At 39.5% G+C, this 23,847-nt stretch overlaps 1 protein-coding gene and 1 long non-coding RNA gene across 20 annotated transcripts in view; one reads left to right on the forward strand and one right to left on the reverse strand.

Moving 5' to 3' along the window:
* Ttll5 (tubulin tyrosine ligase like 5) overlaps positions 1–23,847 on the reverse strand; it is a 242,939-nt gene that overhangs the window by 178,560 nt on the left and 40,532 nt on the right. For all 19 annotated transcript variants that reach the window (XM_070029485.1, XM_070029462.1, XM_070029431.1 and 16 more), the window contains exons 8-12: positions 23,087–23,156; positions 22,544–22,628; positions 12,570–12,671; positions 9,406–9,497; positions 8,648–8,755 (exon numbers count right to left, since the gene is read on the reverse strand). In XM_070029485.1, the coding sequence (XP_069885586.1) occupies positions 8,648–8,755; positions 9,406–9,497; positions 12,570–12,671; positions 22,544–22,628; positions 23,087–23,156 (457 nt within the window). The remainder of the gene's footprint in view (positions 1–8,647; positions 8,756–9,405; positions 9,498–12,569; positions 12,672–22,543; positions 22,629–23,086; positions 23,157–23,847) is intronic.
* Positions 18,372–22,143, forward strand: LOC138805520 (uncharacterized). Its single transcript, XR_011365582.1, has 3 exons — positions 18,372–18,518; positions 19,910–20,091; positions 20,620–22,143. It is a non-coding gene; the product is annotated as an uncharacterized lncRNA (long non-coding RNA).

A 23,847-nucleotide genomic window follows, 5' to 3' on the forward strand; every position in this document is an offset into this window, starting at 1 on the left:
TTCGATTCCTCAGCACCACATAAGCAAAAAGAAAAAAGCCGGAAGTAGTGCTGTAGTTCAAGTGGTAGAGTGCTAGCCTTGAGCTGAAGAGCTGAGGGACAGCGCCCAAGCTGTTCAGGTCCCATGACTGGACCACCCCCCCCAAAAAAAAGATTATAGTATGTAGCTTTTTGCAACTGGCTTCATTCAGTAGTCATTGAGCAAATTTTGACATATATAACAATGTACATGTAACCTGTATCAAAAGTGTGGTACATTTCCACTTACTCCTAATTAACATTTCGTAATATCTATAGCAGTTGGTGGATGTTGTTTCCAATTATGGGCCACTATGAATAAAGTTGCTATAAACATTTGTGTGAGGATATCTGTGTGAATACATGCTTGCACTTCTCCTGAGTAGATATTTACATAAGTGGGAAACTGAGGTCACATGGGAAGTGTAAACTATCAGACCTCATCTCCTCAGTCATTTCTCTAGCATTACCCTTGCCCCACTGCAGTCCATTTTCCAAGACAATTCCAAGTGCTTTCTAAAACACACATCTCATAGCCACACAGAGACAGGTAGTGATGTCAAGGTGTCCCTGGAGGATTTCAAATTAGCCATTGATAGTAAAGTTGTACAGTATTCCCTTTGTTGTACTGTCACATTACAATAAAAGTTAAAGAAACAACAATCCTATCACTCCCCACATTCTAGTGGCTGTATATTGTCTACTGGATGAATTTCAGCTGGTCAGTCTTTTACAATATGGCCTGAATCTACCTACCTAACCTTATGTTCTACACTCCAATTCCATGTGAGCTACATCTAGACATACTTCTTCCCACATCCTGTCACCACACTGTACTTGCCATATTGCTTCTGTAGGATGGCTTGCTTTAGGCAATGGTGGCAACTGCTGTGTATTCCAGGAGCACCACAATCACTACTTGTACTGTAATTTATCATTTCATATCCTCTCCCACCGTTCTTAGAGGGTAAGGGCCAGGTCTCACTGTCACATACCAAGTAATCTATTGCATAATTAACTTATTTCAGAAATAGTTTAAACACACACACACACACACACACACACACACACACACACACACACACAAGATATACTGAAAATAAAAAAAAAAAGAAAATTAAGTGAAAATAAATAGGCAATTTTTGGGAAACACAAAAATAACTTAGTCTCTCTCTTAAAAATAACCTTGAAAGCTGGGTGCTGGTGGCTCACATCTGTAATCCTAACTACTCAGGAGGCTAATATCTGAGGATCGCCAGCCCAGAGAAAAAAGTCTGTGAGACTCTTGTCTCCAATTAACCACCAAAATGCTACAAGTGGACCTGTGGCTCAAGTGGTAGAGTGTTAAGTTAGGGACAGCTCCCAGGCCCTGAGGTCAAGACCCAGGACCAACACACAAAAATAAAAATTAAAACAAAACAAAAACACCTTGACCCAAATGGCTTGAGATACTCATAAAAAGCCACAACTCACAAAGAAGAAAAGTGTTTATTTAAAATTTTATATATTAAACACATACTACGGAGCCAGGTGTGGGGGCACAGGCCTGTAATGCCAACACTCAGGAGACTAACACAGGAGAAATTCCAGTTCAAGGCCAGCCCAGGCTATGTTGAGAGTTCCAGACCAGTCTTGGCTCCATATGAGACTCTATCTCAACAAAAACAAAAAAACAAAAAAGTAAAGAAAGAAAGGATGGATGGAAAGGATGGAGAAAGATGGAAAGGGAAGGGGAAGGAGGAAAAAAAGGAAAAGGAAAGAAGAGAGGAGAGAGGGAGAAAGAGAAAAGAAAGTAAAGATCTGATTTTTAAAAGATGGTTTAGAACTCAAGAGGGGGAAAAAGATTTGATAGAAAAGTAGAGAATATTAAACGTGCCCCACTAATTTTGGAAACTCTACCTCCCTGCCCAACGAAGGTCCAGCTGAAGTTACAGTCCCCAGGGAAAGGAAAGTGCTGGGACTGGCCAGATTTCTCTGCCACTGAAATCCTTTTATATAAGGAAAATTCTTCTCACCTTAACTAGAGATTTGTGTTCAAAAGCTAAGAGAGAAGTCTTTATAATGGGGTCCAAAAGGAGAATTCTGGAAAAAAGTAGACCAAGATCCCACAGGAAAATGAACTAAAGAAAGGAAGTTCAGAGCCAGTTTGTTAACTAATCCATGAAAATCGATGTAGTATCTGACTACTAGATATAAAGGTAGATTTGAAAAATGTCTCTAGGACTAGGTACTAGAGCAGAAAGAAGCCTTTTTTAGACCTGATCTGCTAGCAAGGATGATATCATTTTTCCTGAGATCTGGTTACAGGAGAGCAGAGGAGACTCCAGGATATGAGACATGCCAAAAGCAGCAGACTCACCACAACTTGGCTTTATGTGGGTGGAGAAAGAGCCAGAGAGATCTGGCTCTCAAATTTGGCTTTGCCATTTATTAGCTGGATGACCTAGAGCAACTTCCTTAACCTTTCTGAATCTTTTTTCTGTGTCCACACAGCAATGATTTCACAGTAAATGGTTGATAATAAATACCAACAACATTGTGAAGGACTAAAAGAAATAACCAATGTTTGCTTAACAAACAATACATTCTTCCTATACAATCCCTACAGTGAACATCTATAGTAAATGTCCACTCTCACCCAAACAGGAGCAATAAAATAGGACGATTATCTTGAAAAGTAAACATTCGGAGGGTGGGGGATTGGGGGTCCTATAACTCGAGACTATAATCCTAGCTACTCAGGAAGATAAGATCTGGAAGAACATGCTTCAAAGTCAGTCTAGGCAGAAAAATTGGGGAGAGTCCATCTTAATTTAGCCAGCAAAAAAGCCAGACTAGAGGTGTGGTTCAAGTGGTAGAGCACCAGCTTAGCAAGTGGGAAGGTCTGAGTTCAAATCCCTATACCACAGAAGTGAATATTGTGACTTTTCTCCTTTGTTGCTGGTCAAGCTGCTTATATTATTAGAGAATGTATGCTGCATACTTCTACTCTTTCCACAATCATTTATGGTTACTTTCCTTTGAAAACATCTGCTTTCCCTATGAAATGGTAAAGAGTAGAAGTAATAGAAAGCCAAGCCAGATTTCATTTAACAAGATTATGGCTGATCTCTGACCAAAACAAAGATAGACTCATCAGTTCCTAAGTGGTCCCATGACTGGACAACATGATCCCAGGCAGAAGACAGTCAAAGCCCATCACGTAACACAAAGTTAAAACCACAGTCAGCAACAATGTCTTGAAAGGAAAACTAATATCCTGTTGTTTGGGGATTTTTTTTTTCAAGTGGCCAAAAAAGCTGTCCTCAGAGTCATCTTACAGCGATAATTTCCTCAGCATATTTGAAGAATTGCTATCAAAGCATAGCATTTCATATTGCAGCATATTTTCCACAGTCTTGGAAGGTAGTAAAAAATCAGATTTCAAAAATCTGTTTTAGTGCCGGGCGCCGGTGGCTCACACCTGTAATCCTAGCTACTCAGGAGGCTGAGATCTGAGGATTGCAGTTCAAAGCCAGCCTGGACAGTAAAGTCCATGAGACCCTTATCTCCAACCACTAGAAAATCAGAAGTGGCACTGTGGCTCAAGCTGAACAGCCCAGGAACAGTGCCCAAGCCCAGAGTTCAAGCCCCATGACCGACAAAAAAAAAAAATCTGTTTTATTGAGCCGGGTGCTAGTGGCTCATACCTGTAATCCTAGCTACTCAGGAGGCTGAGATCTGAGAATCTGGTTCAAAGCCAGCCTGAGCAAGGAAAGTCTGTGAGACTCTTACCTCCAATAAACCACTCAGGAAAATAGGGGTGGTGCTGTGGCTCAAGTGGTAGAATGCTAGCCTTGAGCTAAAGAGCTGAGAGACAGCGCCCAGGCCCAGAGTTCAAGCCCTATGACCCCCCCCCAAAAAAAAATCTGTTTTATTGAGAGAGCTATCAAAACTTGAGTAACTTAAGTTTTACGACCAAGTTGATGAGAGTCTAAGACTCATCTGAAGCAGCCATTCTCCAGGACAAGTCTCTTTCATCCCAGTGCTTTCACTGACTAGCACTTGAACTAGAGCAAGGGTTAATTTCTCAAAGTCTCCATTTCTACATTTCTGGACTTTCTAAAGTCTTTCCACAAAAATAGCATTACATGGCTAAGTTTCACAGTCTGTGAAGGTCCAAAAGTCTATGTATTAATACTCAGTATGCAATGCAGGTATATGTATGACCATCACAAATTGCTGACAGTAATGTACTGCTATAAGACTAATTTTCACCTTATACATAACAGGAACTGGAAGAAAGTTAAATGCATCCAGGGACTAACAAGGAATATTGAAGGTACCTGGTAACAGTTGGACACCATAGGTGGTAGAATGAGAAAGAGCCACAAGATAGAAATTCTCAGATAATAATGGAATACTCCTAGTAGCAATCCCAAAAGTAGAAGGCCATCAACAAAACAGTAAAATGAGCACTAACTGTGCATTCTCTGTTTCCCCCTCCAACAGCACCAATGATTTCTTTAAGCCAAAACCTCCTGGGAAACTCTCAATGCCTATTTATCATGTGTGTGCAGCATGTGTGTGTGTGTATCTGTGTGGGCGTGCACATACACACTTACTCCTTGTAATTAAAATCCTAGAAGAAGCTAAGAGTCAAAAGATTCACATAAATATAACCACAAATACAAATACCCTAATGGGGGAGGTGAATTTAACACACAAGATCCTAGGGCTTACGGGAAGTGGAATTAGAACCACAAAAGCCAAGAAGACTGTCAGCAATTTAACAAACCTCACATGCACTCAGTTTACTGAAACTGAACCTAAGTAGGGAAGGGGAGAGGAGGGCATGTGGAGCAAATGGACTTGGGTATTTTCACTGAGTCACAGAAAGTCACTGTGATTCTTTCACATCAAAAAGTTCTGTTGCAGTATGTGGATATAGCTCAGTGATAGCCTGTCTAGCCTGGGTAAAGTCCTGGGTTATATCCTCGGAACCACAAAAATAAAGTACAAGATTCTGTTGCCATGAAGTTCCTAAGCTTTCCAAAAGGCAAGAAGGTAATAAAACAAGATAAGGAAACATTCAGAAAAGCTCTCATGATTAACTACTCAGAGAAAAGACTTTTAGATCATCTGCCTAGCAAGCTCGAGGCTGTCATTTCAATCACTAGTTCTGACCAAAAAAAAAAAAAAAGAGTGTACAAGAGAGAGAGAGAGACAGAGAGACAGAGAGAGACAGAGAAAGAAAGAAAAGAAAAAGAAGGAAGGAAAGGAAGGCGAAATGGAAGGGTGAAGGGAGAGCAGACAACAGGAAAGATCTTTATAAGGAGTACTATGAGAAATTTAGCAACAAGGGAGAGTCAAACAGATGTAGAAAATAAATTTTTATTTATTATTGTAACTGAATAAAGTTTGAGGTTGGAGTTATATTCCTATACCCCCAACCCCACCTTTGAGGTCCTGAGTTCTTACCAAATCAGATGCACTGGGAAGCCTACTGTCAGGCCACACACAAAAACATGTAATAAAAGCAAGCACCAATCATTCATTTGACATTTCCACATTTTCTCTAAGAGCAGAAGACACTACTACTCTACCAGAGTACATAAACAAAAGAGACACTGCGACTTTCCTCAGGAGTTGCCAGTCTGTTAAGAGAGACAGACATTTAAATGGGTGCCTGGTGACACATGGGTACTTCTGAAGAGTTATGAACAGCACGTGGGTTAAAAGAGTGAGAGTCTAACCTTGAGGAGTTAGTAAAAAGGCCACCAGAGAAATGATACTTGAAGGATGTGAGTGATTACATTACTAGGTAATATAACACAGTGAGGCAGTCCAGGTGTAGAATAAAGAAAGTAAGGACAAAGCATTACAAACCTTTCACAGGTTTGGCCTGACAAATAGGATGAGATGGGGGCTAAGTGTATTAGATAGCATTTGTAGCCCTAGCTACATGAGAGGCATAGACAGAAAGAACGCAGTTTAAGGCCAGCTCAGACAAAAAGCTAGTAAGATACTATCTCCAAAAAACAAGCTGGGTGCATGGCATGCTTCTGTAATCCAAACTAGGCGTTAGGCAGAGGTAGGAGGGAAGCCCCAGGTAAAAATGCAAGATTTCACTAAAAAGTAAATTAAAGTATAAAAGGACTATGATAGTAGCTCAAATGGTAGAGCACTTACCTAGCAAAAATGGGATTCTAAGTTCAAAACTCAAGTAACCACCACATAGAGGAGGAGGAATAGGACAAGATGAGAAGGGAGTCACGGTAACTATTAAGAATTCAAAAGTATGATGGCTAATGCCTGTAATCCCAGCTACTTGGGAGGTGAAGAGGGAAAAATAGCAGTCAGAGGCCAATTGGACAAAAAGTATGAGACCCTGTCTAGAGATGTGGATCAAGTGACAGATTGCTTGCCTAGCAAATGCAAGGTCCTGAAAAAACTGCAATACTTCCCCTCCTCCAAAAACTACAATATTTTTCTTGTAAAAAAAATCAAGAAGGGGCTGGGAAGCTGGCTCAGTAGTAGAGCGCTTGCCTTGTATGCATGAGGCCCTGGGTTTGATTCCTCAGTACCACATACGCAGAAAAAAAAAAAAAAAAGCCAGAAGTGGCGCTGTGGCTCAAGTGGTAGAGCGCTAGCCTTGAGCTGAAGAGCTGAGGGACAGTGACCAGGACCAGAGTTCAGGCTCACCAGAGTTCAGGCTCACGACCGGACCCCCCCCACCCCAAAAAAAAAAAAATCAAGAAGAAGCTGAAGAAGTTTGTGTAAATAAAACACCAGCATAGAATAGAAAAAAACAAAACTATGAAACAACAAGCATAGAACAGCATGGGGGCTGGTCACATAAGGACACCAAGGCTTCCAAGAGAAGGAAGTATGGAACAGACTCTTAAGAAAGAAATGAGAGGGGTTGGGATTTAGTTCCGTGGAAGAACATTTGCCCAGCAAATTCCAGGCCCTGTAAGGTCCTCAGCAATGCAAAAAAGGAGAGGGAGGGGAAGGGAGTGGAGTGAAAGGGAGGGGAGGGGAGTACTGAGGGGAAAGGGACAAGGGAGAGGAAAGGAGAGGAGAGAAGAGGGGAGGGGAGGGGAAGGATGGGAGAGGAGAAGGGGAGGGGGGAGGGGAAAGGGGAAAGGGGAAAGAGAGGAAAGGAAAAAGGAAAGGAAGGAAGGAATAGTCTGCCAGTAGATAGGAGTATTTTCTAGCTAGGTAGTGGAACTCAGATATTCTCTTAAACACAAACACATGTTCCAAGGTATAGCCATGGAATAGCTGGACTAGATAGTTTACGTAGGGAAATGGAATCCTAGGAAAGTCAGCTGGGGTCAGATCACAGAAGCCTTGAAAGTCCTATCATATATAGATCATTTAAGCATAGGAAGCCATTTAAGGATCTAAAAAGACATGAACATCTTCATATGCATTTTATGATAATACAATCTCTCCTTTTCCTGTGCAATTTTAGGTCCTGATTTATCTATATCTTCTATTTCAGGGTCTTGACAGTTCCTTACTTTAATGCTGCTTAAGTACAGACTGTTATAATTCATTAATGAGGTCAAGAATTATGTTTAATTATAAAAATAATTAAATAATTTCTATTGAGTATAGCTTAAGGGACATACACTGTGCCAAGTACTTTTCACGCATCATCACATTTGATCTTTGTGGTACTCTTTGGAGTAAATACCATCACTGCTGCCACTTGAGAGTTGAGAGACAGAGTTAGAGGAGTTTGTTGAAATCACCAAACTAGTGAGGGGTACAAATGGGTTTCAAATTAGTGCTGTGAAATTCGAGCCCATGTTCTTTACTTTCCTGCTATCCTGTCTCCTAAAGCAAGCTGTGCCCCTCCTATCCTTACTACTTGCATTACTTCACACCATGCTTTGATCTTCCTTCCTACCAACGACTGTACTGTGTTTTACTACTAAGGCCTAATGCCTGCTGAAAGTCTATTGACCTTATAGACATCCATGCTGGCAATTACCTAGAAGCTCCTTCCCACATAGAAAGCAAATACCTACGTACCCCGAGGGCCTCAGTCATAGCTACTGGGCCAGTAAGTAACAGGTTTCCTGATGCTGAAGTGGGAATTCTGTTATCCCTTTTCTTTGCAATCAGAAGGTTGTGTAAAACAGAAGGAAAAAGGAAAATGATAAGAGGAGGAGGAGGAAGAAAAAGAGGAGGAAGAAGAGGAAGAGTGGGGGAAGGAACCAACTAAAACAAAAAGGAGGAGTCATAGGAAAATGGGAGAAAGTACATACTGGTACCAGCCAGAGCTTCCTGGACCAGTTCCCAGTCTGGCTGCCAAAGGGCTCTGGAATACATTAGTTAGAGCTGGATTCCTGTACAGTCCACTGCAGACTTTTTCTGACTGCACTCTGACAGAGAGACCCACACTTCAGTTCCAATCCTGTTTCCCACCCAGAAAGCTAGTTACTCCTCACGGGACTTCTAAGTTAACCTCCTATCTCATAGTAGAATCTGCATACCACCTGAGTTCAGAAAGAAAGAAAACACCTTCTATACCTCTCAATTCTGTTGAATCCCTAAGCCTCTCTACCCTCAGAATCCCATTCCAACCTCACAAGACCCTCTTTATAAAACACGTCAAGCTTCTTGTAGCTCCTTACCAAAACAACTGCTGCGATAAGGAACAAAGGTTTTACAGGCTGTAGCAATAGCTAGTTCAGCAGATATTATAGTCTTAATGATGAGGTCTTCCACATGGGCCATCAATGCTGCAATAAAGAAATAAATATTAATAATACTAAAAATGCATGGATTAATGGGAGATTTCAAGAAACAGTATAATTATAGAAGCATTTGTGCTCATTCAAAAGGCCTTTCTATAAGAGCCCTCAGCATGGGTGCATGGGGATGCACACAGGTGGCCTATAACAAAAGGCAGACTTAATGAAGAAGTAGTCTTCCTTTCTTTCTCACTCCTCTCCACTACCCTTTCACCTGTGGACTGAGATACGTTTCTTTTGCACACCATTTCCCATTCTGCAACAAAGGCTGAGCAACAGTGCCCATTCTGATTCTAAGCCTATTCGTCCATTCTCTAACTCAGCATCAGGATCTGAACTCATAGCCAATACAGAGATAGGCTATTTATTATATAAAAAGTTGATGGTATTTAGCTAGCAGTTCAACATTAAAGAAGGGACCTCACTAGGTTCTAAATTAGAAAGAAAAAAACAGAATTTGGGGAGCTATGGAAAGCCTGTTTCCAATCTTGTAAGCTGCAGGAAAAAGTTACACCAAGAACAACCATTCCACTCTACCCCAGCAACATCATCAGAGTTAGATGATGACTCCTGACAAAAGCCAATAGTAAATTTGTACAAAGAAGAGACATTGAGAAGTTCAAAGGCCTGGTACGCACCAGTTGTATCTCTGCCTTCTTGTTTCAGGTATCTAAGCATAGCACTCATGCTCCATTTGTTCCCATAATCTTCCACATCTGGATCATCACAACTGCAATGAATTAATGAACTGAGGTCACATATGCACTAGGCCTGGATGTAGAAACAAGATTCTGCACAAAGACTTCTTAACCCCTCAAACTTTTTAGAAAATATGTATTTCACTGACTTGCACCCAATCACATTTTCTGATGTTTTTTTTTGACCAGTCCTGGGGTTTGAACTCAGGGCCTGGGCACTGTCCCTGAGCCTCTTTTGCTCAAGGCTAGTACTCTACCACTTGAGCCACAGAGCCACTTCCAGCTTTTTCTGTTTATGTAGTAATAAGAATTGAACCCAAGGCTTCATGCATACAAGGCAAGTACTATACCACTAAGCCACATTCCCAGCCCCAATCACATTTTCTTGGTCCTTTCTGTTTTCATGCTTTTGTGCCATCCCCACCCCCGTCAGTCCTGGGGCTTAAACTCAGAGCCTGGGCACTGTCCCTGAGCTCTTTCGCTTAAGGCTAGTAGTGCTCTACCACTTTTAGCCACAGCACCACTTCCAGTTTTGAGGGAGTTAATTGGAGATAAGAGTCTGGCTCCCAGCTCCAAATTTCTTAAATGGGGACTAACAGGTAGATAGTTTGCCTTACTGAAAAGGACAGAGAAGAAGAAAGATAATTCTTCCTTAACCAAACAATCATGCATCATGAAAGAGTAGAAGTATGTGAAAGAATGTACACAAAGTAAGAACATTACAATAATTTACCAGCAATGTGGATAATACATACAATCTTGGAGATGAATGATGAGTCCACTAAACTACCTCAGATTCATTTTCAGACCAGAATTGAATTGAGACACATTAATAAGATAATCTAGTATAGTAATTTTAATGAACCAACCCCACACAGACTTGCTTTGACATGTGAAGCAAACTTGGTCCTCTCTAATGATGGAGTTTTTTCTGTATTCTCTGAGACGCCACTCAAATAACAAGGAGAGTACTAAACCCCCCACTACTATAGTAACATAGTAGTAAGTGGGGCTGCCAGAAATGCTAGAGTCCTGAACTCTGGCATTTGTGCTCTGCCACTGCCTTCTTAGTCCTTACCACCATCCCACCCTATCCACCAACTACACTGATGCTCATCTTCCAAGGTAAAGGATATGACAGGACATTTAGTGAAACCTAGACCATGTCAGCAACTATCCTATCATTTCCAGAGTATTTTCTTCCTTTCCTTGGACCTGCTAGGAAGCTATTTTTAGTCTAAGTAGAAAGTAGCTTGGGTTTCTTTTCTATTTTTCCACTTCCTTGTAAAATTATTGCAATGAAAGAAAATAGAGCAAAAAGAATATTTCCACACAGCTGGGAAGGTACTCTCTTTCACTGGATTTCTGAGATGGCCTCATTTCTTTTTTTCTTTTTTTCCAAACTTGATCATATTAAGTATTTGTTTTAGAAAATACATAAAATAGAAGAAACAAAAATGTCTCCCACTAACAATCACATCTCTATAGTAAAGCACAGTTAGCATTTCAGTAAGTATTCTTTTTCTTTCTCTCTCAGCAAAAAATAACTACCTTAAGATATCTAATATACTCAAGCAAGAAATTGAGTTACATATATTGTCACATAATATATTTTATCATCTAACGATATACAGTTTAAATAAAAAGTCTTAATTCTGCCAGGCGTCGGTAACTCACACCTGTAATCCTAGGTACTCAGGAGGCTGAGATCTGAGGATCACATTTCAAAGCCAGCCCCGGGCAGGAAAGTCCATGGGACTCTTATCTCCAATTAACCACCAGAAAACTAGAAGTGGTACTGTGGCAAGTGCTCGCTTTGAGTACAAAGAGGCTCAGGGACAGTGCCCAAGCCCAGAGTTCAAACCCCACAACCAACCACACCAAAAAAGTCTTAATTTTGTCTTTATTAACCCATAAAAATCTGTAGCCTTTCTGCATGCCAACAACCCCATTTGCAATAGCCTCAAAAAACAAACAAAAAAACAAAACAAAAAATACCACCACAAACCTAGGAATTAAAGATGCTAAAGATCTTTATAGTGAAAACTATAAAAATAAATAAATAAAATTTTAAGTCTTATCTCGGGGCTGAGAATGTGGCCTGGTGGTAAAGTATTTGCCTAGCATGAATGAAGTCCTAGGTTCAATTCCTCAGTACCACATAAAACAGAAAAAGCCCAAAGTGGCTCTGTGGCTCAAGTGTAAGAGTGCTAGCCTTGAGCAAAAGAAGCTCAGGAACAGTGCTCAGGCCCTGAGTTGAAGCCCTAGGACTGGCAAAAAAGTCTTATCTCTGATCTTGTGTATCTATCCTTCATTTCTTAAGGTTAAGTTCCTAGAAATGGAACTACTATGTCAAAAGGTACAGCTATCTTCAAAGCTTCTGATATATGTTCCAAGTACTGAAACAATCTCATATCTTGACTTTTAAAATGTTCCGTATGTTGCTGGGTATTGGTGGCCCCTCACCTGTAATCCTAGCTACTCAGGAGGCTGAAACCTGAGATTATTGGTTCAAAGCTAGCCCAGGCAAGAAAGTCTGTGAGACTCTTTTTTTTTTTTTTTTTGGTCGGGTCGTGGGGCCTGAACTCTGGGCCTGGGCGCTGTCCCTCAGCTCTTCAGCTCAAGGCTAGCACTCTACCACTTGAGCCACAGCACCACTTCCGGCTTTTATCTTTTTGCTTATGTGGTGCTGAGGAATCGAACCCAGGGCCTTCAGGCATGCAAGGCAAGCGCTCTACCACTGAGCCAACTTCCCAGTCCCTCTGTGAGACTCTTATCTCCAATTAACCACCAAAAAGCTGAAAGTAGAGGTGTGGCTTAAGTGACAGAGCACTAGCCTTAAGCAAAAAAGTTCAAGGACAGTGCCAGGGCCCTAAGTTCAAGCCCCAGGACCAATAAACACACACACACACACACACACACACACACACACACACACACACACACACACACACACACACACACGCACACGCACGCACGCACGCACGCTCCATGTATCTATTACACTGTCACTCATAACTCAAGTGAGAGACATTATGTTCCAGAGTCCTGTTAACTTTCCAACTCTCCAACACCCATATTTGAGTATTACTCCCAACTAGTACCTCACATAGTCTCCACTCTTCTTATTCACACTGTAGTTTGTAAGGTGCATGAACTGATTCCGAATGTTCTTTGCTCCTTGGTCATACCGTACAGTGGCAAACCTATAGGAAGGCAGAGGTTAAATGCCAAGAACAAGGTTTAAAAAAACACAGGCTGGAACTGATGATCAGTAAGATAACAACAAAGGAAGCCAACATCATTATCTAAATAATACTTATCTTAGTTATAATATATAATTTTTTATATTATATATTATTATACTCAGTGCCTAAATGCCAACTTCCATGCTAAGGGTTATATGTATAGTAGTTCTAAGTGTTTTATTGCAGCACATATTAATTCAAACCTTCAAATAACTTGATGAAATAGATCTTACTTTATCTAATTTTTAAAATAAATGATATCTAAATATGACCTAGAAATATTAAGTAACTTGCCCAAGATCACATGGACTCTAAAACCCAAGGTTTTAACTACAATGAGACACTGCTTCCCTTATACTGGATCTTAAAGTGATAGAAAGCATAAAACTTGGTAATGAAATTATTCACAACCTAGGGAACTATGTGTATAAGCATTAGCTCATCAAAGAATATCTATTCAGAGTCCATAAAGTAACTGTACTGTGACATTCTATGGGGAAAATGAACAAAACGAAACAAAGGTAAGCTTACCAATTTGTACACTTGAAACTCACAGCTACAGAAAGAATAGAACTGATGCATAATATTCAATTAAAAAGAACAACAATGGCAGGCAATACAAAACAGCATAAATACTAGCATAACATAAGAGATAAACTTCTGAACTTGGAATTAAGGCAAAAGATGAATTAAACATGGAGCCCACTGAAAACAGGGCAGCAATCTGACATCCTGCACTACTACTGTCAAAGAAAACCAAAGCATAAAAGATACGTGCCTGTCAAGGAAGTAAGTAGGAAAAGAGAAAACTTTCCAGTGATGCTCAGTATGAACAAGAAGACACTCAAGGCAAATGACTATGGTAAATATCAACCCCTGTTTACATACCACTAGAACCGTATCACCCTTCCCTACAGTGGTTTTCCCCAAGAGGCATATCCAAGTGTGTGAGAAAAAAAAACCTGAAGGCCAGAAGTTTATTTTCACATGATTTACCAATTATTTACATATGCTTAACCCAGACCATGAAGTCAACATGAATTTTTACCACATTAAAAGTCAGCATTTAAAATTTTTCCTATTCTCTATTTTTTCTCACCCACTCACTATCTCTGCTCTCTAATTTCCTGTACCAGAAACACACAAGCACAGAGAAATAAAAGTTAAAAACAAAACTAAGAAACTAAACAAACATGAGTCCAGGAAAAAAGTATGTGGTCAAAGAGAAATTCTGACTAGGCATATATGGCTAAAGAACAAGAGTTTGATAAGCATTACATAATGGATTTTCCATAAACTTCCAAGAGTTATCACATAAGTTAGCCTTTACATTCCAATCTTCTTCTTACAGTGATTCTCCAAGCAGGTAGAGAAATGCAAATGGGGCCTAGGCTGACCCTAGAGGCTGCCTGCCACAACCAGACGTTACCTCACAGTAATATAACTCCTACCATCCTCTTCTTTCAAATAATGAGTTTGAAGGAGGGGAAAATGCTGCTTCAAGAAAGAGGCTCACTGAGTATCTGATCTAACCTGATTAACAGAAAGCAAGGCAAAAGCCCAGAATGACCTGGATCTGGTATTCACTACATCTGTCATTTGCATGGGCCTTTTTTAAAAGACAGGTATTCCTCTACCAAATCATGTCTCTTCCTCCTCATCTTCTTCCAGTGGAGCATTTTATTCTTAGCCCAGGATTTCTTAAGTCAGAGTGGGCTTCTACTGTGTAGAAGCAGTAAGAATGTTAATGGAAAAGTGCCAAAAGGGGCAAATACACAGCACTCTGTATTCAATTTGGTCAAATGGACAATGTAGGAGGCCATAGAGAAGAAAGTTAAGGGTGTGTGTGCACCTGTCCTCTCAACTCAGTTAGCTTTTAAGAGTTTTCATTAAAATTATTATTAAACAGACCATAATCATCTCTGATCACCACTTTCTCTTATCTGGATGATACTACTTTTACTACTCTCAGATCTGGCTTACTTGTTTGTCAAGTTCTTATGACCTGATTAACCTACAAAAGTTTAAGGATTTTGTTATTTTTCCTTTAACGTGAGTCACTTGATCAGTGCTTCTCTTTCAGCTTGGTGGCAGCTGGGCCTCTGTGTGTGTGTGTGGGGGGGGGGGGGCAGCAGAGGCGGTAGGGATTCCTAAAGCAGGAAGTACAGGAGGTTACCTAAGCAGGGCAATAGCTCTGAGTCTAAACCTACACAAGAAGAACATCTGAGTGGGAAAAGTGGCCTAAAGGCCAAGAGATTGGCTACATACAAGAGAATTGAGTAAATAATATGTAGGAGATAATGGGAGACAGACATCTCACTGTTGAAGCAAAGAGATAAATATGGAAAGGATAAAAACTAGAATGCACTCAGTTATTTTGAACTAGAATTGGAAGTACCAACAAAAATTTTCAATGCATAAAGATACAAAAATAAAGATGTAAATGTGCTTATGTGTACATGTAAATATATACACATTTCCAAGTGTGTGCTTTGCAAAGCCTCTTAACAATGAACACATCTGGCAGCAAAAACTTGATTTCTAAATACTGTTCCCCTAGTCAAAGTAACTAGTGCTCCTTGGAGGTACAATTGATTCCAATGACAGATAGGTCAGAGAAAGAACAAGATGGGCCTGAAACATTCTGTGCCCAGAGGATGATAAGAGTCATGTGTCATGTCATAGAGGCACAAAAGACATCAAAAAAGGGTTTCCACTGTCCACATCTGAAGAAAATGGAGCACCAAAATAAATGATAGCAAAAGAACTATTAAATAAACTAGAAATCTTTGAAATATTGACACAAACAATTGAATAAATGAGGGGAAAAGAAAGCTTTTCCTTGAAGTAAAATGTCAACTAATAATAGTAAAAGGAATGATGGGATTCGTAAAATCATCATTTGGCAATTCTCACTGCACTAACTGATTCAGGCAAAAAAAAATATCAATAGTTACTAAAAACTGTTGAGTGAAATGAGATTAAAAAATGAGACTTTACGTGGTTTCAAAGTCTCTCCTCATAAAACAGTAATTACAAAGAGAAAGACAAAATTGTTAGCTTTATAGTTGGGAAATCTCACAGATACCAATTTAATAAAGTGGTCAAACATCACTAAACATTACAAATGCCATCAGATTAAAGTCAATGAGAGGAACTATCATTACCTCTGTGATATGTGGTCCAAAATGAATAATCTAACCTTAATCATGAGAAAAATCCAGACAAACATAAACTGTGGGGCAATCTGCAACATAGGTGGCCTGTAATCTTCAAAAATTCTGAGGTCATGAAGTCACAGACTCAGGAACTGCTCCAGACTGAAGGAGTTTGGAGACTTAACAACTAAACATAACATTAATCCTTGATTTGTTCCTTTTGTTAGAATGAACATTAGGACAACTGCAGAGTTTAAATAGGTTCTCTATATGGAATCTTCATACTATTCTTACAGTTTTTTCTTCAAGTTCAAAATGGTCTCAAGATTAAAAATCTAAAAAAAAAATCAGAAAATAACTTCACAATAATAATTTAGATATTCAACTTCTCTTAATACCAGAAGATCTGGCATTGCATGTCAAGTACCTTTAGGTGGGATAGGTGCTTTCCCATTCTTCTGTCTCCACCTGGCCAACTTCCTTCAGGAAATGTATTGTGAACAGTTAGGTTTGGGAACTTTAAATTAGATCTTCACATATTATCACATTTTATTCTATTTAGGTCTGAAAACGTCAACACAATTTTTTATTATCAACAAACTAAAAGAGATAAATTCACTAGGTAGTCCAGGACCAACTTGGCAAATACTTGTCCCAACACAACTAAAATTTACATGATGAACTAAGTATTCAATCTCTTTGAGATCAAAATTTAAATCAAAAAAGCAACACAACAGAATTTCAGTCTTGGCCTTTAAACAAATGGGGAAGAAAGTATATTGCATAAATCTAAGCCCTGGATACAATTTTGCAACCTGATGACAAATATGGATTGCAATTATTATGACAAAAAATTATCCTACCTTTCCATCCAGTTCTTGGGATTACAATCCAGGACCTCAGGAATACTAGGCAAGTGTTCATTACTGAGTCATACCCCAGCCCTAACAAATTCTTTAACCAAAAGTTACACTCTTTGCTTTCTAATATTTCTCACTTAGAATCAAGACAACAGTAATCATCTGTCTAAAATTCAAGTGTGTATAACAAAAGGATTTCAATGTCAGGCACATACATACAGGTAATCCCTGACTTAGGACTCTTTGACTTACAATTTTTCTACTTTATGATGTACAAAAGTGATACACATGGATAGGGATGGGTGAGATGGGGGAGAATGATCAAGCTGCTTTGTATTCATAAACTCACATGTTGAATTGAAAGCTCTTTTATAATAGCTTTTAATTTTTAATAAAAATTATAATTTTTGAAACGTGATGCACATTCAGGAGAAACCATACTTTGATCTAGGGTAGTGACAAGCACTATGATACTCCCTCACAATGCTAAGCAAAAAAATAAGCCACAGCTCCCAGTCACATACCCAATCAATAAGATAACTACCCACACTCAACAGAAACATGTTAATAAGCCAGGGTATTCAGTGGGTTAGGCATGTTAAGTGGTGTTTCCAACTTATGATGGGTTTTATCAGAACACGTCTTCATCGTAGTCGAGAAGTATTTATAATAGGTACTGATAAATGAAAGTGCCCTTGAAGACCAGAGGGTATGGGTCAAGGGGTAGATGGTCTGCCTAGCAAGAAGGAAGGAAGGGTCATCTGAATTGCTTGTTGTATAATCTTTACCTATGCAGAACCAAAAGGGGGACTGTCAAGCTCAGAATTAGTAGGGCCCCACCGGTGCTGGTGGCTCACGCCTGTAATCCTAGCTACTCAAGAGGCTGAGATCTGAGGATCTCAGTTCAAAGCCAGCCCGGACAAGAAAATCCATGAAATTCTTATCTCCCAATAAACCACCAGAAAACAGGAAGTGGTGCTGTAGCTCAAGTGGTAGAGCACTAGCTTTGAGCTGAAGAGCTGAGGGACAGTGCTCAGGTCCAGAGTTCAAGCCCCATGACCGACCAAAAAAAAAAAGAAAAGAAAAGAAAAAAATTAGTGGAACCCTAGAAACTCTTTCCCTACTCAAAACCTATTTTGTTCCTCTAAGAACCTGACACCATTAGTCTTATGTATGGTCAGAATCCCAGGAAGGCTAGATGTAGAGATAGTGATGCATTCTCTTCAGTAGTTCTATTTTCTTATACTTGGTACAAATGTACAGAGAGAAGAGGAAGGCCGCCTGTGAAGACCCTACTTGTGGCACTTGAGTTATCTTGCAACAGGTGTAGTCACTCTAAGCCAGAGAGGCTTGGGTGATAAGACTGCACCTCAGGGAACCTTGCCAGGAGCAACTGAGTTCATCCTAGCCTGACCCAGAAAAATTGTATGGAGGAGAACAAGAGGCCCATGAGCCTCTGATCTGCTGTCAACCAGCTGCAGCAGCGAGGCTGCCAAATAGCTGCAGTGACTGGGCAGTGCTCTGCTGAGCCGTCTGGGAGGGGATTACCAGCCTGATCCTGGTCTTCAGAGCCAGAAATGACTCAAACTTCACAAACAGCAAGGGCCTGCCAAAGAGAGTGACAATGAGCACTGGAAAGGGTTTCTCCCCCTTGCTGATGTCTCTTCTCCCCACTTGCTGCTGTGGCAGATTCTGGACAGTGTGCAGCCCGTGAGGTAATCTGAATTCCTTGGCAACCAGCAAGTACCTGAATTCTTTCAAAACCACAGGAATCCAACAGAGAAAAGGTAAATATCCCTGCGGAGCCAGTGTTAATTAGCAAGAAAGGCTACTGAAGAAGGAACTGGGGGTTGGGAGGAAGGAAAGGCATTACAAATGCTTTGGGGTCTTTTCTGCATTTCCACTGAAAAAATATGGCTGAGGCAGAAAAGAGGCAGGGCTGATGGGGCCTGTACAAGGTCCTCTCCTTCCACTCCATCGTGGGTACAACATACAGTGTTCATATTTCTCCTGTGAGGACTTTTATGGCCCAAGGTGCTAGTGCTACTTATCTTTAGGGCTCTGACAACACATATGGTTTTCAACTTAACTTTGTTTTCATTTTTTAACTTTTTATTTTTCCTATTTCAGTGCAAATTTGGCTATTAGCTTTGACTCAAAAACGACGTTGTCAAATTATTTAAACCCCATATTGGATCCACATAAAGCTGTAAAATCCAGGACCAGGTCTTTCTGGACTCCACTTCGGACAGGAAAAAGACTCCACCATTTTGGTGAACACATTACCCTCTCTGAAAACCTAGTGTCCCCTGCTGGTGCAAAATAGCAATATGCACAGGGATTCAAAAGCAGAGTGAACCCCTGATTAACCATCTCTAGGACTATAAGACACCAAATCCAAATACCAAAAAGGCAGCTTCACTTTTAACACCTCTTTGATATATAACTCACATATAAGAAAATATGAGATGGGCTCAGTGACACACAATTGTAATTCTACCTTTGCAGGAGAAATAGATGGGAAGATTATTTTCTTGAGGCTAGCCCAGACAAAAAGTTCAAAACTCTATAAAATAGGGGCTGGGAAGGTGGCTCAGTGGTAGAGCACTCTTGCATGCATGAGGCCCTGGGTTCGATTCCCCAGCACCACATAAGCAAAAAGAAAAAAAAAGCCGGAAGTGGTGCTGTGGCTCAAGTGGTAGAGCGCTAGCCTAGAGCTGAAGAGCTGAGGGACACTGCCCAGGCCCAGAGTTCAGGCCCCATGACTGGACCCAAAAAAAAAAAAAAAAAAAACTCTATAAAATAACCTAAAGCAAAAAGGATAGTGGTATGGCTCAAGTGACAAAGCACATGCCACAAGTTCAAGGCCCTGAGTTCAAACCCTAGTATACCTATACTTATCTCCCCTACCCCCACAAAAAAAGGTGAGGGATCTCCTACTTTCTATGTGAATAAAATAGGGACTTTGTAAATTTATAAAGATTTAAATTCTTAATCTACACAGAAAATACAATCTTTAGTATCAAAAGTAAATAATTTTTACAAAATAATCTATTTCACATAACACCCTTGTAAAATGAATCTTCTGTCACCTAGCATTAATTTGAAGCCTCTAAAAGAAACAATACCATTTAAGAACCTTCCTAATTGTTTTTGTCTCCAATTCTGTCTCTTTAAGAAAGATCTGGTTTTGCCTCAAAGTAAAAAGACCTAGTGATCTGGTCCTGAACCCATTTTCAGTTACATCTATACAAAGCACATGTGACCCGAGATTACAGAAGCTAAGATCTGCAAGAGCTATAGAATATCATTGAATGTAATGACAAGTTGAGCACACTCAAGAGGACTGAAACAAAGCAGGTGAATGCCAAGATACACAGTGAGTAATGACATGGGAACTCAGGCACATTGAAATTACTGCACAGAACACTGTACCTTTCAGGACTGTGGCAAATAGCCTATTTTACTGTGGTGCACTCTCCTTTGAGAAAAACTTTATAGAGTCACCTATATTTCATGTAAACCTAATCAAGGCCCTGAAATTTTATGTTCTTTTGGTTCACTATGATCTAAGTATTTTTAAAAAGTTATTTTCCTAATTATTCTGGAAAAAAGCATCCTTTCATTACATATGTATACACATACACACACACACAAATTCCTACTAGAAACAAGTTACTCAATTCAGTAGGCTGGGCCATACAACATATAAGTAATAAAGCATTTGTACATATGTAATAAATTCTATAATAAATGTTAGTACTGCTCCCATTTTGTGTTCTGAACCATAAAGGCCTTAAAATTATGCCAAATTTAACCACCAGGGGTGGGGCTATTGCTTGAAAAACAGTGTTCATAAGTAAGCTTGCTGTCTCTTTTCTATTCCAGCAGTTTGATTTGTGGCAGGATACAATTAGCTCCCTACCAGGTCAGAGGACACAAACTGCGAAGAGGATGGGTGAAAGAAGAATGAAGAAGCTCATGATACAGGAGTAGGAAAGTCTGAAATTACAAAACTATAATCCCCAGCATCGCACATACCTGAGAAGAAATTAGGGATATATTTTACCTTCTTTATGTTCTTCTAGATAATGTAGGAAGTTGACTTTTATAATTCGTCTTATTAGTACTGCCAAGTATGAGAGCACATGTGTCTATAAACACTACCGTAAACCTGTTTCCTATTAAGACCTGATTAGAGTTAATAGTTCATGCTTGTATGCCCTGGTCTAGGCCTTTTCGTAACAACTGAGAACCATCTTAAGTGTTCCCTTCTCAATTTTCAAGGGATAAGAGTCTAGAACTATGGAGTTTCCTTAGTCTCTGGTATTTCCAGGGCTCAAACTCAAATCTTGGTTAAGAATATGTCAGAACTTAGAAATGCTGTCATTGCCACCTAGAGGTGAAGGGAAGACATGGCTCAACCAGTTACAAGCATTGCTTAGTCTCCTCTGGCTTTGATCCTAGTCATAAACAACAAATGAGATTGTATATATTCAGTTAAAAATAAAGAAGAAAAGAAAACACAATAGCTGTCAGCATATAATAATGCGTCAAAACTCACATTCACAAGTAGAGACTGCTAACATTATGTGAGGACAGAAAGTATTTTATTCATCACCTGTACATAAATAGCTAGTCCTCTTGTACCTACGTACCTCCATCTTCAAAGTGTATTTTCTAAAATACAGCAACATGGGGCTGGGAATGTGGCTTAATGGTAGAGTGCTTGCCTAGCATGCATTTAGTTCTGGGTTCAATTTCTCAGTACCACATAAACAGAAAAAGCCAGAAACAGCACTGTGGCTCAAATGATAGAGCACTAGTCTTGAGCACAGAGAGACTCAGGGACAAATCCCAGGTCCTGAGTTCAAACTCCAGGACTGGCAACAATTAAAAAAATAAAAATAAAATACAGCAACAAGCAGAGATCATGGTATTCTACTATGTCTTGACTGCTCACTTCCTTGACTGCTAGGGTCTTACCACATCAAGACTATGACACGTAAGAGAACACCAAGGCTAACTAAAAATAAAAATTTGTAAGAAAAAAGAACATAACACAGCCAGTTATGTACACATGAATAGACTTAATGAAAACAGTCACCATAAAATTATCTGGATACAGGAAACAAATCTCCAAATTTTAATCAACTAAACTTATTTATATGTCACACTACTTTGAGATATACAAAGTAACCTAATGAAAAACAGAATAAAATACACACAAACTCTGCAAAGCATGTAAATAGCACATTAAAGAAAGAAAAGTAGCTATTCCTGTCCTAACAGTGAGAGACCATGACAGTGCAGTCATCAAGTTCTAATCCCAGGTCTACTCCACACAGCTATGTGAGCTAAAAGAAGTCACTTCAAGTCCTTTCATGTCTCTTTTACTACAGAAATGTATCATCTATGAGGTTATTTTTGAGGATTAAAATAAAGGCCTGGCATATGACAAATGAATAAATGTGAGATGATATTTTTCTTTCGAGATCTAAAAACAATGTTAAGTTTTCTTAGTGCTCTGAGGTCTTCATAACAATTTTCACTGCTTGAAAATAACCTATGACCTAGATTACTGGTAAAGTGTGTGTTTACACACATTTTGTGTAGATGCAGGTGAGACTGTAGAGACTGTAAAGACTGTAGAGTACCAGACTGCTTTCTGTCATTTGAAGCCCACCTAAGCATACTCTCATTTTCCTGAGTTCAACAAGGCAGAAAGAACAGCCTGATGTTAGAAACCACTTTAATGGGTCCACTCTAATATGCCCACCCAAACCCTCCACCAAAAATCAAAGTCTCTTACCTAGCCAATCCTTCTTCATAGAGATAGATGACAAGAGGATCATAGGAAGTCACGAGCACATAGAGGCGCACGTCAAACTTGAAGTCTAGAAAAAAAGTTTGCATTCACAGGAAAAACTATGTTTGTGTCTGTTTTCTGTCAGAGAATGAAATGGACAATGTAACCAAAAACATTGAAAGAATGAACATTCCTCTTCATATGCAGTATACTCTACCCACACACCTTGCCTTTGAGAATAAAGAAGTATACTATATAATTTTGTTATATATATAGTACATCATACTACAATATATAATTTCTGTATCTATATTATATAGTTGTGTGTGAGTGAGAGTGAGATTAGGGAGCCTATAAAGCATTTTTTCTTATTTTATCACTTTTAGTCTTCAAAATATTCCTTAGTGGTAAGTAAGGAAACAGTTTCTGGAGCCACAGTTGTCAAGAATTTCATGCTAGCTTTAAAAAGATTTACAGAAATTATGGAAAAGTTAAAAGTTTAGAAAGATCTAGCCCGATCTAGTCAAGAGTGGAATCACAACTCACCATCTATGAGCAGGGGGTTGTTAATATAACGGGAGACCAGGATATTCTCTTCCAGGGAAATCTGGTTTGGCTATTGAGTAAACAGAATGAAAAGGAAAAAAATGCAAAGGAATTCTAATTTACATAAGGGAGCAAAGTTCTTAACTTTTTAAGAAATAATGTGGAAACCAAAACTTTAGGAATAAAGTTTTCCTCTATGGAACCCAAAATAATCAATTGACCTGGTAATCTACCTCTTCTATAAACACTGAGAGTATTCAATTACAATGGGAGGAAATAAACGTATATAGCACCTTTCAAGTAACAAATACAGCCTAAACTCTTATAGATGTAAGTCTACATATATATGTATACTTTAAGTTGCTTGTTAAGAAAATAAGAGCAACTTACAAAATGAAAACATTTTTCTTCAAAAATATAAAGAACAGGGCTGGGAAGGTGGCTCAGTGGTAGAGCACTTGCCTTGCATGCATGAGGTTCTGGGTTCGATTCCTCAGCACCACATAAGCAGGGGGAAAAAAGCCGGAAGTGGCGCTGTAGCTCAAGTGGTAGAGTGCTAGCCTTGAGCTGAAGAGCTGATGAGGGACAGCACCCAGGCCCAGAGTTCAGGCCCCACGACCAGACCCCAAAAAAAATTTTTTTTAAATGTAAAGAACAATGTAAGTTTAAAAGTACTACCACTATTCTTAAATGCAGGTTCTCCTTACATTGTTTGGAGAGAATGTAGAGATCTACCAAGAATACTAGAGTTTCCTCTGGGT

The sequence above is a fragment of the Dipodomys merriami genome, unplaced genomic scaffold (assembly GCF_024711535.1).
Source record: "Dipodomys merriami isolate MVZ:Mamm:240054 unplaced genomic scaffold, mDipMer1.0.p SCAF_1, whole genome shotgun sequence".
Classification (NCBI taxonomy): Eukaryota; Metazoa; Chordata; class Mammalia; order Rodentia; family Heteromyidae; genus Dipodomys; species Dipodomys merriami.